General features: G+C 39.1%; 1 protein-coding gene across 1 annotated transcript in view; it reads right to left on the bottom strand.

The window, feature by feature from the left end:
• Positions 1 to 13,192, bottom strand: part of wdr11 (WD repeat domain 11) — a 97,842-nt gene that overhangs the window by 72,331 nt on the left and 12,319 nt on the right. The window contains exons 10-13 of the mRNA XM_085922019.1: positions 12,568 to 12,744; positions 9,827 to 9,911; positions 8,733 to 8,839; positions 7,965 to 8,040 (exon numbers count right to left, since the gene is read on the bottom strand). Of these exons, the coding sequence (XP_085778145.1) occupies positions 7,965 to 8,040; positions 8,733 to 8,839; positions 9,827 to 9,911; positions 12,568 to 12,744 (445 nt within the window). The remainder of the gene's footprint in view (positions 1 to 7,964; positions 8,041 to 8,732; positions 8,840 to 9,826; positions 9,912 to 12,567; positions 12,745 to 13,192) is intronic.

Raw genomic sequence — 13,192 nt, forward strand, 5'->3', positions numbered from 1 at the left:
GCTTCGAATGGGGACATTTTGGATACGCTGCCTGTTTACTGTCTGCATTCAGAGATGAATGGAGCGCATTTTGCTTCTTCGAACAAACCTGAATGCGTCTTACGGCTTGCTCGATAACTAACCTACTGCCGTTTGTCCCTGAGCGTGCTTTGAATTGTTTAGTAACATTCTGGTTGGGGTTTAATTTATAGCTAAATTCGCAGTAAAAACGTATGCACTGTATTGTTAAATCCAAAACATGCTTAGTTTTTAAAAGATAGCTAGCGCTGATGCTAAAATCAAAGCTGGATCCCATTGAAATGATAACGGTTGATTAACATGGACTTCACGAGTCTTATGCTGCATTTGAAAAAGGAGGCAATGATAGAATTATCCCACTGGATGAAAAGGTTCACTTTTAGTGGTAAAATGTTGAAACAGGTTGAATCTGACAAAAATAGCTATTTAGGGCACTTCTTGTTGAAACAGGTCACTTCCAGTATGATTTGGGTCACTTCCGGTCAATTTGAGTCACTTCTGGTTCAATTTGGGCCACTTCCGGTTTAGCTGAGGTCACTTCTGGTTTATTAAGGTCACTTCCGGTTCAATTTGGGCCACTTCCGGTTTAGCTGAGGTCACTTCCGGTTTATTTGGGTCACTTCCAATTCAGTTTGGGCAACTTCCAGTTTAGCTGGGGTCACTTCCGGTTCATTTTGCGTCACTTCCAATTTGCCTGGGACACTTCCGGTCTATTTGGGATAACTTCCGGTTCATTTGGGGTCACTTCAGGTCTATTTGGGGTCACTTCCGGTTTAGCTGAGGTCACTTCTGGTTTATTCGGGTCACTTCCGGTTCAATGTAGGCCACTTCCGGTTTAGCTGAGGTCACTTCCAGTTTATTTGGGTCAATTTGGGGCACTTCCAGTTTAGCTGGGGTCACTTCCGGTTTGCCTGAGGTCACTTCCGGTCTATTTGGGGTCACTTCCGGTTTGCCTGAGGTCACTTCCGTTTCATTGGGGGTCACTTCCGGTTCATTTGGGGGTCACTTCCGAGGTACCTGGGGTCACTTCCGGTCCAATAAGGGCTCATTGGGGTCATTTTAGGGTCAATCCAAGATGGCCGCCACATCAAATTTGAAAATGAGGAATTTTTGGGAAGTGGGAATTTGGGGAATAGCGTGGAAGAATATGAAGAGGTGAAAGCTGGAATGGGTTGAATCAGTCAAAAAATTTAGAAGTTAGAGCAAATAATAAATCTCCATTGAGAATGAATGGGAATTTTAAAAAAAAATTGCGCCAAAAAGTTTTGAAATTTGGAACGAAACTAAATATATGGCTTTCTAATTGTCACTTTCGGAGATAAATGTTGAAACGAGTTGAATCGGACAAAAATTGAAAAAGTTAGCGAAAATGTAGCTATTTGAGGCACTTTTTGTTGCAATCGTCACTTCTGGTGTGATTTGGGTCACTTCCGGTTTTATTTTGGTCATTTTCGGTTTATTTGGGTCACTTCCGGTTTACCTGGGGTCACTTCCGGTTTGCCTGAGGTCACTTCCGGTTTATTTGGGTCACTTCCGGTTTACCTGGGGTCACTTCCGGTTTGCCTGAGGTCACTTCCGGTTTATTTAGGGTCACTTCCGGTTTGCCTGAGGTCACTTCCGGTTTGACTGAGGTCACATCCGGTCTATTTGGGGTCACTTCCGGGGTCCCTGGGGTCACTTCCGGTCCAATCAGGGCTCATTGGGGTCACTTTAGGGTCAATCCAAGATGGCCGCCACATAGTGGAAGTGGGGGTCAAGGGGGTGAATATGGGAAGCATGAGGTGAATAAAGTTGGAATGGGTTGAATCCGTTGAAAAACGTGGAATTTAGAGGTGAAAAACGGAATTTTGGGGAATTTGGTGGAATTTGGTGGAATTTCAAATTTGAAAATGCGGAATTTTTGGGAAGTGGGAATTTGGGGAATAGCGTGGAAGAATATGAAGAGTTGAAAACTGGAATGGGTTGAATCGGTTGAAAAACGTGGAATTTAGAGGTGAATAACGGAATTTTGGGGAATTTAGTGGAATTTGGTGGAATTTGGTGGAATTTCAAATTTGAAAATGCAGAATTTTTGGGAAGTGGGAATTTGGGGAATAGCGTGGAAGAATATGAAGAGGTGAAAGCTGGAATGGGTTGAATCGGTTAAAAAATGTAGAAGTTAGAGCAAATAATAAATCTCCATTGAGAATGAATGGGAATTTAAAAAAAAAAATTGCGCCAAAAAGTTTTGAAATTTGGAACGAAACTAAATATATGGCTTTCTAATTGTCACTTTCGGAGTTAAATGTTGAAACGAGTTGAATCGGACAAAAATTGAAAAAGTTAGCGAAAATGTAGCTATTTGGGGCACTTTTTGTTGCAATCGTCACTTCCGGTGTGATTTGGGTCACTTCTGGTTTTATTTTGGTCATTTCCGGTTTATTTGGGTCACTTCCGGTTTACCTGAGGTCACTTCCTGTTTATTTGGGTCACTTCCGGTTTACCTGGGGTCACTTCCGGTTTACCTGGGGTCACTTCCGGTTTGCCTGAGGTCACTTCCGGTTTGCCTGAGGTCACTTCCGGTCTATTTGGGGTCACTTCCGGGGTCCCTGGGGTCACTTCCGGTCCAATCAGGGCTCATTGGGGTCACTTTAGGGTCAATCCAAGATGGCCGCCACATAGTGGAAGTGGGGGTCAAGGGGGTGAATATGGGAAGCATGAGGTGAATAAAGTTGGAATGGGTTGAATGGGTTGAAAAACGTGGAATTTAGAGGTGAAAAACGGAATTTTGGGGAATTTGGTGGAATTTGGTGGAATTTCAAATTTGAAAATGCGGAATTTTTGGGAAGTGGGAATTTGGGGAATAGCGTGGAAGAATATGAAGAGTTGAAAACTGGAATGGGTTGAATCGGTTGAAAAACGTGGAATTTAAAGGTGAATAACGGAATTTTGGGGAATTTAGTGGAATTTGGTGGAATTTGGTGGAATTTCAAATTTGAAAATGCGGAATTTTTGGGAAGTGGGAATTTGGGGAATAGCGTGGAAGAATATGAAGAGTTGAAAACTGGAATGGGTTGAATGGGTTGAAAAACGTGGAATTTAGAGGTGAATAACGGAATTTTGGGGAATTTAGTGGAATTTGGTGGAATTTGGTGGAATTTGGTGGAATTTCAAATTTGAAAACGTGGAATTTTTGGGAAGTGGGAATTTGGGGAATAGCGTGGAAGAATATGAAGAGTTGAAAGCTGGAATGGGTTGAATGGGTTGAAAAACGTGGAATTTAGAGGTGAAAAACGGAATTTTGGGGAATTTGGTGGAATTTGGTGGAATTTCAAATTTGAAAATGCGGAATTTTTGGGAAGTGGGAATTTGGGGAATAGCGTGGAAGAATATGAAGAGTTGAAAACTGGAATGGGTTGAATCGGTTGAAAAACGTGGAATTTAGAGGTGAATAACGGAATTTTGGGGAATTTAGTGGAATTTGGTGGAATTTGGTGGAATTTCAAATTTGAAAATGCGGAATTTTTGGGAAGTGGGAATTTGGGGAATAGCGTGGAAGAATATGAAGAGTTGAAAACTGGAATGGGTTGAATGGGTTGAAAAACGTGGAATTTAGAGGTGAATAACGGAATTTTGGGGAATTTAGTGGAATTTGGTGGAATTTGGTGGAATTTGGTGGAATTTCAAATTTGAAAACGTGGAATTTTTGGGAAGTGGGAATTTGGGGAATAGCGTGGAAGAATATGAAGAGTTGAAAGCTGGAATGGGTTGAATGGGTTGAAAAACGTGGAATTTAGAGGTGAAAAACGGAATTTTGGGGAATTTGGTGGAATTTGGCGGAATTTTTGGGAAGTGGGAATTTAGGGAATGTTGAGAATCTTTCCCAATGTGACGTGAATGTGCTGAATGACGTGAATTTGAAACTGGAATGACGTGAATTTGAAACTGGAATGACGTGAATGTGAAATGTTGAATGTGCCATTGAGAATGAATGGGGAAAAATTTGTCGGGAATTTGGGAATTTTGCGGAATCTGAGAATTTACGGAATACGAAAAAAGGAAGCGCTCATCTCGGGAATAGTTGGAATGAGTGAAAAGTGGAATGGAGTGAATGGGTTGAATTGTGTGGAAGAAGTAGAAGGACAGAAATCGCGGAGAATAAAATAGAAGAAGAAGAATAATAATAATAATAATAATAATAATAATAAAGTGAATGGAGTAGAATAACATATGTGTGAAGGCCTTCGCCTTCACACAATAATAATAATAATAATAATAAAGTGAATGGAGTAGAATAACATATGTGTGAAGGCCATCGCCTTCACACAACTAGAATTTGCAATTTCTGGAGAAATTGCGTGTGAAGGCGAAAAGCTGAATTTTTTTTTTGGGGAATACTGTGGAATGATTTTGGAATGAGTTGAATTTCTCGAGAAACGTAGAATTTTGAGGTGAAAAACGGAATTTTGGGGAATTTGGTGGAATTTGGTGGAATTTGGTGGAATTTCAAATTTGAAAACGCGGAATTTTTGGGAAGTGGGAATTTGGGGAATAGCGTGGAAGAATATGAAGAGTTGAAAGCTGGAATGGGTTGAATCGGTTGAATAATGTGGAAACTAGAGGTGAAAAACGGAATTTTGGGGAATTTGGTGGAATTTGGTGGAATTCCAAATTTGAAAATGCAGAATTTTTGGGAAGTGGGAATTTGGGGAATTGCGTGGAAGAATATGAAGAGTTGAAAACTGGAATGGGTTGAATGGGTTGAAAAACGTGGAATTTAGAGGTGAAAAACGGAATTTTGGGGAATTTTTTGGGAATTTGGCGGAATTTTGGGGAAGTGGGAATTTGGGGAATGTTGAGAATCTTTCCCAATGTGATGTGAATGTGCTGAATGACGTGAATTTGAAACTGGAATGACGTGAATGTGAAACGTTGAATGTGCCATTGAGAATGAATGGGGAAAAATTTGTCGGGAATTTGGGAATTTTGCGGAATCGGAGAATTTTCGGAATACCAAAAATGGAAGCGCTCATCTCGGGAATAGTTGGAATGAGTGAAAAGTGGAATGGAGTGAATGGGTTGAATTGTGTGGAAGAAGTAGAAGGACAGAAATCGCGGAGAATAAAATAGAAGAAGAAGAATAACTAGAATTTGCAATTTCTGGAGAAATTGCGTGTGAAGGCGAAAAGCTGAATTTTTTTTTTGGGGAATACTGTGGAATGATTTTGGAATGAGTTGAATTTCTCGAGAAACGTAGAATTTTGAGGTGAAAAACGGAATTTTGGGGAATTTGGTGGAATTTGGTGGAATTTGGTGGAATTTCAAATTTGAAAATGCGGAATTTTTGGGAAGTGGGAATTTGGGGAATAGCGTGGAAGAATATGAAGAGTTGAAAACTGGAATGGGTTGAATCGGTTGAAAAACGTGGAATTTAAAGGTGAATAACGGAATTTTGGGGAATTTAGTGGAATTTGGTGGAATTTGGTGGAATTTCAAATTTGAAAATGCGGAATTTTTGGGAAGTGGGAATTTGGGGAATAGCGTGGAAGAATATGAAGAGTTGAAAACTGGAATGGGTTGAATCGGTTGAAAAACGTGGAATTTAGAGGTGAATAACGGAATTTTGGGGAATTTAGTGGAATTTGGTGGAATTTCAAATTTGAAAATGCGGAATTTTTGGGAAGTGGGAATTTGGGGAATAGCGTGGAAGAATATGAAGAGTTGAAAACTGGAATGGGTTGAATCGGTTGAAAAACGTGGAATTTAGAGGTGAAAAACTGAATTTTGGGGAATTTGGTGGAATTTTGCGGAATTTTTGGGAAGTGGGAATTTGGGGAATGTTGAGAATCTTTCCCAATGTGATGTGAATGTGCTGAATGACGTGAATTTGAAACTGGAATGACGTGAATTTGAAACTGGAATGACGTGAATGTGAAACGTTGAATGTGCCATTGAGAATGAATGGGGAAAAATTTGTCGGGAATTTGGGAATTTTGCGGAATCGGAGAATTTTCGGAATACCAAAAATGGAAGCGCTCATCTCGGGAATAGTTGGAATGAGTGAAAAGTGGAATGGAGTGAATGGGTTGAATTGTGTGGAAGAAGTAGAAGGACAGAAATCGCGGAGAATAAAATAGAATAATAATAATAATAATAATAATAATAATAAAGTGAATGGAGTAGAATAACATATGTGTGAAGGCCATCGCCTTCACACAATAACTAGAATTTGCAATTTCTGGAGAAATTGCGTGTGAAGGCGAAGAAGCTGAATATTTTTTGGGTCACTTCTGGTTTTATTTTGGTCATTTCCGGTTTATTTGGGTCACTTCCGGTTTACCTGAGGTCACTTCCTGTTTATTTGGGTCACTTCCGGTTTACCTGGGGTCACTTCCGGTTTGCCTGAGGTCACTTCCGGTTTATTTAGGGTCACTTCCGGTTTGCCTGAGGTCACTTCCGGTTTGCCTGAGGTCACTTCCGGTTTATTTAGGGTCACTTCCGGTTTGCCTGAGGTCACTTCCGGTTTGCCTGAGGTCACTTCCGGTTCATTGGGGGTCACTTCCGGTCTATTTGGGGTCACTTCCGGGGTCCCTGGGGTCACTTCCGGTCCAATCAGGGCTCATTGGGGTCACTTTAGGGTCAATCCAAGATGGCCGCCACATAGTGGAAGTGGGGGTCAAGGGGGTGAATATGGGAAGCATAAGGTGAATAAAGTTGGAATGGGTTGAATCCGTTGAAAAACGTGGAATTTAGAGGTGAAAAACGGAATTTGGGTGAATTTGGTGGAATTTGGTGGAATTTCAAATTTGAAAATGCGGAATTTTTGGGAAGTGGGAATTTGGGGAATAGCGTGGAAGAATATGAAGAGTTGAAAGCTGGAATGGGTTGAATGGGTTGAAAAACGTGGAATTTAGAGGTGAAAAACGGAATTTTGGGGAAGTTGGTGGAATTTGGTGGAATTTGGGTGAATTTGGTGGAATTTGGTGGAATTTGGTGGAATTTATTATTTGAAAATGCGGAATTTTTGGTAAGTGGGAATTTGGGGAATAGCGTGGAAGAATATGAAGAGTTGAAAGCTGGAATGGGTTGAATGGGTTGAAAAACGTGGAATTTAGAGGTGAAAAACGGAATTTTGGGGAATTTGGTGGAATTTGGCGGAATTTTTGGGAAGTGGGAATTTGGGGAATGTTGGGAATCTTTCCCAATGTGACGTGAATGTGATGAATGACGTGAATTTCAAACTGGAATGACGTGAATTTCAAACTGGAATGACGTGAATGTGAAATGTTGAATGTGCCATTGAGAATGAATGGGGAAAAAATTGTCGGGAATTTGGGAATTTTGCGGAATCTGAGAATTTACGGAATACCAAAAATGGAAGCGCTCATCTCGGGAATAGTTGGAATGAGTGAAAAGTGGAATGGAGTGAATGGGTTGAATTGTGTGGAAGAAGTAGAAGGACAGAAATCGCGGAGAATAAAATAGAATAATAATAATAATAATAATAATAATAATAATAATAATAAAGTGAATGGAGTAGAATAACATATGTGTGAAGGCCATCGCCTTCACACAATAAAGTGAATGGAGTAGAATAACATATGTGTGAAGGCCTTCGCCTTCACACAATTAGAAGAAAAAAACATCCTATTGACAGTCAAACATGATAGTGACAGCTTAATGCTTCTCTACTCCAGGACCTGGATGATTGATAGGTAGGAATGAATTCTATTGATTTTCAGAAAATGCTGCAGGTAAATCAATTGTGCATAATTTTTTCCCTTGAAGACCTAAAGATCCAAATCATAGTCTGGACTTAAATCCAAATGAGATTCCGTGGTACAACCTTCAACAGAGTTTAATCTAAAAAAAATCTTCCGATATGACTGAGTTAAAACAATTCCGTTACAACACTACATCACCACTTATCGCAACCACTTGGAAATTGGAAAAAACAGATCACTCACTTCAGATGTGAAACCTTTATCATCTCAATGGGTGGCTCGTCATTTCCTCGTTCACCTCTGAATGCAAAACATCGTCCTGGGAAATAGGAACATATGCAAGAATAGATCAAGTGAGTTAGCTCATCAATGCACTTGTGAAAAGACTGATTCTTTCAATTTCACTTTAATTCTGGTTCCTCAAGGTATTGACCCTCCTTTTAGATTGTTCGGGCAGGAGACAACCATCAACCTGCTCTTACCTGTGATGTAATCTACACTTTTCTCAGAATTGCAACCATTAAATGAGAAAATCAGGCCGCTAGCCAAATTAAAGAATCAACATAAGATTGCCCTTCAGGTGTAATATACATGATCACACACACCAAAAGAGGTACTCATCTGATTTGGTGAAAGCCATTTTGTAAAGTAGTTTATAACAAAAAAGTTACAGTGCACAGCAGTTTGGCTCGAGGCTTTCTTGGGGGAGGATGACTCCACAATCGTTTTATGTCAAGGCTGCATTAAAAGTACTGTATACCTAAAAGGAATAAACGCATATATACGTCTAAGAACACTTTGGAGACCATAAAAGGCTAAATTATCATGAGCATAAATGATTGTTTGGGGCAGGCGGTCTTAAAAGCATCTTTGGGATTTCAAAAGCCAACTTTGCATCACCTGGTTGCACTCAATGAGTACATACATCATATTCCACATCTGTTTGCGTGAACAATCTAGTTTGCGCTCCTTTTTTTCTGCACAGCAAAATGTTGTTTGTGTGTTTCTCACCAGTAGGCATATCGATGTGCTGCAACTCATTCCGAACCAAGCCCATGTTGTTCGGAGAAGAAGTGGCAAAAGACAGAAAACTGGTGAGACTCACCCACTCAATACCCCTGTGGAATGAACACACAAGCAGAGTCAAAATTACATAGTAAATCAAATCAGCCATGTGTGCAAAATGAATATATATATATATTTTTAGAATTCTGTGAGCAGAAACTGTCCCATAATGAGATGGTAAGGACCCACATGATTAATTAGTCAATTTTCCTTGGAAATGGAAATGTAATGCTAAACAGTTTGGCCTCCTTGGCTTCGTAGGGGCATCGACTGCTAGCCTCATCTCCATAAAGGCTTCTTGCTACCCCCACCTGAATAGAACTGCCACAAGTTATAGCACTGGAATCAACAGCAGTATAGTACACCATGGAAATGTTCAATGTGGAAGAAACTTTGATATATGCAAATTCTTGATGGAGCATTAAAGTGCCACAGGCATTTCTGTATTGGTCTGTGTAGTTACAAAAAATACCACCATTTTGTTTTCATTAATCTTGCAACCAGTTACCAATTAACCTATAATTCAGGTTGTTGAAATGCAGCGGGAAGCCAGAGGAGCTGGACAAAATTGATGCACGCACAGAGAGAACATGCCAACTCTAAGGTATCCAGAATATGAGATACTACAAATGATGGCGATTTGCAAGCCCATGTCATTCCTGACTTAATTTCTGAAGGGGGGGCTCAGGACCATCGCTCGAGATGAGAGAAAATAGTCCAAAAGTTTAAGAACAATGTTTCTGAAAGTACAAGTGCAAGGAATTTAAGGATTTAATCATTTATGGTCCAGAACCGCTGCCGGCTTCTAAGGGCCTGAGCTCATCTAAAACAGACTGCAGCAAAAATGGAAAAAAAATTGTGCTGTGGTCCGATGAATCCACATTTCAAATTGTTTTGGGAAATCATGGATGTTGTGTCCTCCAGGCCAAAGAGCAACTGGAGTTGTTATCAGCTCAAAGTTTAAAAGCCAGCATTCGTGATGGCAGTGTTGGCTGCGGTTACTACTTGATGTCAATGTGCACAGTGACTCCACATCTTACCTTACTTCACAAGAATGGACACTGAGCTCCTTGTGGAGGAGACCACTGGTAAGGTTGTAGACCAATACGGACCCATTGCTGGTGCCTGAGAATAGACAAAAAGCAGTGCAGCAAGATAAAGAGTAGGGATGAAGCAAAATTAAAATCCTTGGCCACAAATGTCAATCTGTCAATCTGTCAATCTATCAATCGATCAACCAACCAATCAATCAATCAATCAAGTCAGATGAGGCCAAAATGGAAAGAAATACTTAAACCTTGATGCCTGTGTCAGGAATTAGTACTGTATTCAGATGATATTGTGTTTAATAGGCCTACATATTTTTTGATTGATATTATTATAAGCATAAAAAAGATAAAAAAGTTGACATTGTTAAATTTTTTATAAGTTCAGCAGGGGACCAAATACTGAAATTATTCTTCTCTTATTATATCAACATTACAAAAGTATAACTTTCTTATTGCTTGAATATTACGCTAGTATAATAAAACAGCATTTATAAGTTGCCATATACCAACAAGCAAAAACTTGACATCAATAAAAAAAACGTTGTTTTTACTGGTACATTTAAATTCCCCTGCAATGCTGCATTCTGATTTTGTTTATCATTTTTAAACTGTATTTGATTGCTTAACACATTAATGATACTATCTCTGAATCTCATTTCAGACATTATCTAGCATCATGCATCTTTTTAATAAGAATTTTGAAAATGAAATCACCCATTTGAGCCAGCTCACTCGGCATTGACGCATAAAATTCAATCCCTTCCACCAATTTTTCTCTGTTCAGGAATTACGTTTATTATCTCTATCATAATCGTTCAAGAGGAAATCCAATTTACACTGCTGTTTATTTTATGTTACATACACCACAGAGAACCTATAACACTTCCCTCATGGGTGACATAAAATATATCTCTCTGTATATACTCATGGTAGTCACAGAATAAGTCTTATGAATTAGATCAACTCCCACTTGGCTCTTCAACTAGGGCTTTTCCCCTGTGTAAACACAATGAATAATGTTCAGATTTGTCGCTTGATGTAAACTACTCCCACTGTTATCAAAATAAAGAAGTGAGGCTTTTCCCTGGGGCAAGAAGATCCGTAACGCTTCAAAAGTTGGCGTTATTAAAAGCCTTTCTACAATGACTGCCGTAGGATACAGTTGAGGCTTTTCATTTGAGCAGCCCCCTCCCCATATTTTCCATAATATCTCCTATTTCTTATTCACCCATGGACAGTCCTCTCGATTCATTTTGGTTTAAATAGTTTGAATGCAGTCAACCTAATCAAGATTTTTAGTGATTTTCTTTTCTTTTTGAAAAATCTATATAATTCAATACAAGTAGGCAAAGAAACGTACCGGTCAGTCATGTTCCAATACTTTTATGCACATTTCAAAAGCCAATTGGTGGCCCCTGGCAACTTCTCAGCACAGGCCACTATCCATCCACCTTCAGACAATGGCAAGCCAAGTCCAGGCCAGATTACTAATAAGTCAAAGCCACAGAAAATGGCCCAAAAGTGACAAAAGCCGAGGAATAAAATATGTTTTAAGATAAGATTTATGCAGTCCAATGTGACTTTACAGATAAGGCTGCATAATGATGAGAACCTAGATTTCTTTTTCATATTTAATCAAATTTAATTCAACACCAATCTTTTTGTGTGCACTCAGAAATGTTCCATCTGGAGGTCAACACAATAGAAACATATATACCAATGCGTAACGTCCTGACCTTTTTGGGCCACGTTGGCTGCCTTGCACTACTCTTGCGCTATATTCTGACTGTCTGCTGTATGCACACCTGCTCCATTTTAGCTCCTCTTGTTTATTTATTTATTATCTATTCATCGCTCTTATTTATTCATTGTATGTGCCTTCTTGTTTTTACTTTTTGTGTTGTTACTTGAATGTTTTGTAATATGTCTTGTCACCGTGGGACAGTTGGAAACGGAATTTCGATCTCTGTGTGTGTCTTGGCATGTGAAGAAATTGACGATAAAGCAGACTTTGACTTGATATGTGACGATCCAGTAGATGCTTATTGGATGTACTTTAAAAGAACAATATCTCATTGCTATTTAAACTTACCAGTTACATCAGTTTTCAAGCAGGTGTTCATTGCAACAAAACCAGAAAGGTAAAGGAATCCCATCAATTACATTAGGCACATGGGTAATGCTGTGGGAAGTTAATTTATCATTCCCTACACTTTCAAAAGCACTGATGCAACCCGTTTCGGAAATGAGCAATAGTGATGAAATAACACCACCAACTGATCTGATGAGGTTTTGAGAACAGCTCAAAACAACATATCAACAACTTCTGACAATTAATTGGAATTAATTGTATCAACATGTCAACATGTTCCACTTTCTAACCATATGGTACAAAAGATATATTTTATTCTTGTAACCTTTATGCAGATAAGGCATTTTAGACCTGTCAATCAATCACAAGCCTACGGTTCCCTCAAACAGTGTTCCACATAATTCACCTTCAACTTCAGCTCTACAGAAAAACTGTAACTTTTAGATAAAGGTGCTTTTCCACCTTTCAGAAGTGAACTCTTGAGCTCCTTACTTATAGTAGTCAGTAAACCCATTCATTGGTTTAGGGCAGAGGAAGCAAAAAAAAACCCCAAAAACAAACAAAACAAAAAAAAATCAATGTGGAAATATTTATCTATCTTTGTATTAGTGGGCAAGTGTGTGTTTGCAACAGAACCTACCAACAGCCAGCATCGGTTGGTAATGGTTGATATTTTTGGTCGTAAGAGGTGGACACATGCGGATGGCAAAAGGTGGCAGTGGCAAACCAGAGAGGAGTCCGGTCAACAGGAACTTGAGCTGGACTTCTTGCTGGTTGGAGGATGGAAGAGGGGCCTCACCAGCGATTAAAGTTTGACCTAGAGATAAAAAATGTTACACCACACCATTTTAAAGTAAAATAATTGCACCTTGATTTTTTTTGTCATTATCTTGCAGTCTTGTGCAAAATTAATTCAACTGTCAAAAAATGTAAAAATCTGGTTTTCCTAAGGACATAAATATAGATATATATTATATATAAATACTGAATCATAGTAATAAAAAAAAATTAAGCACCAAATTATCTTATTTTTTCTTATCACTTTATAGTTTCATTCCCGTTTTAATTTTAAAGGACTGAAACATACCTAGAATTGTATACCCTGAATGGTCAGTATTTTCTTTCTTGTCTGCCGAGAAAGTCTTCTTCACTCAAAATTAGCCCCCCCAAAAAACCAACAGACTGCAAATAATGCTTGCGATAGCAATTTCTGCCAACACCAAATGACCAACAGACAATTTATTAGATGATTTGTAGGGGCTGTC

The sequence above is a fragment of the Syngnathus leptorhynchus genome, chromosome 10 (genome assembly GCF_054491065.1).
Source record: "Syngnathus leptorhynchus isolate UIUO chromosome 10, UIUO_Slep, whole genome shotgun sequence".
Lineage (NCBI taxonomy): Eukaryota > Metazoa > Chordata > Actinopteri > Syngnathiformes > Syngnathidae > Syngnathus > Syngnathus leptorhynchus.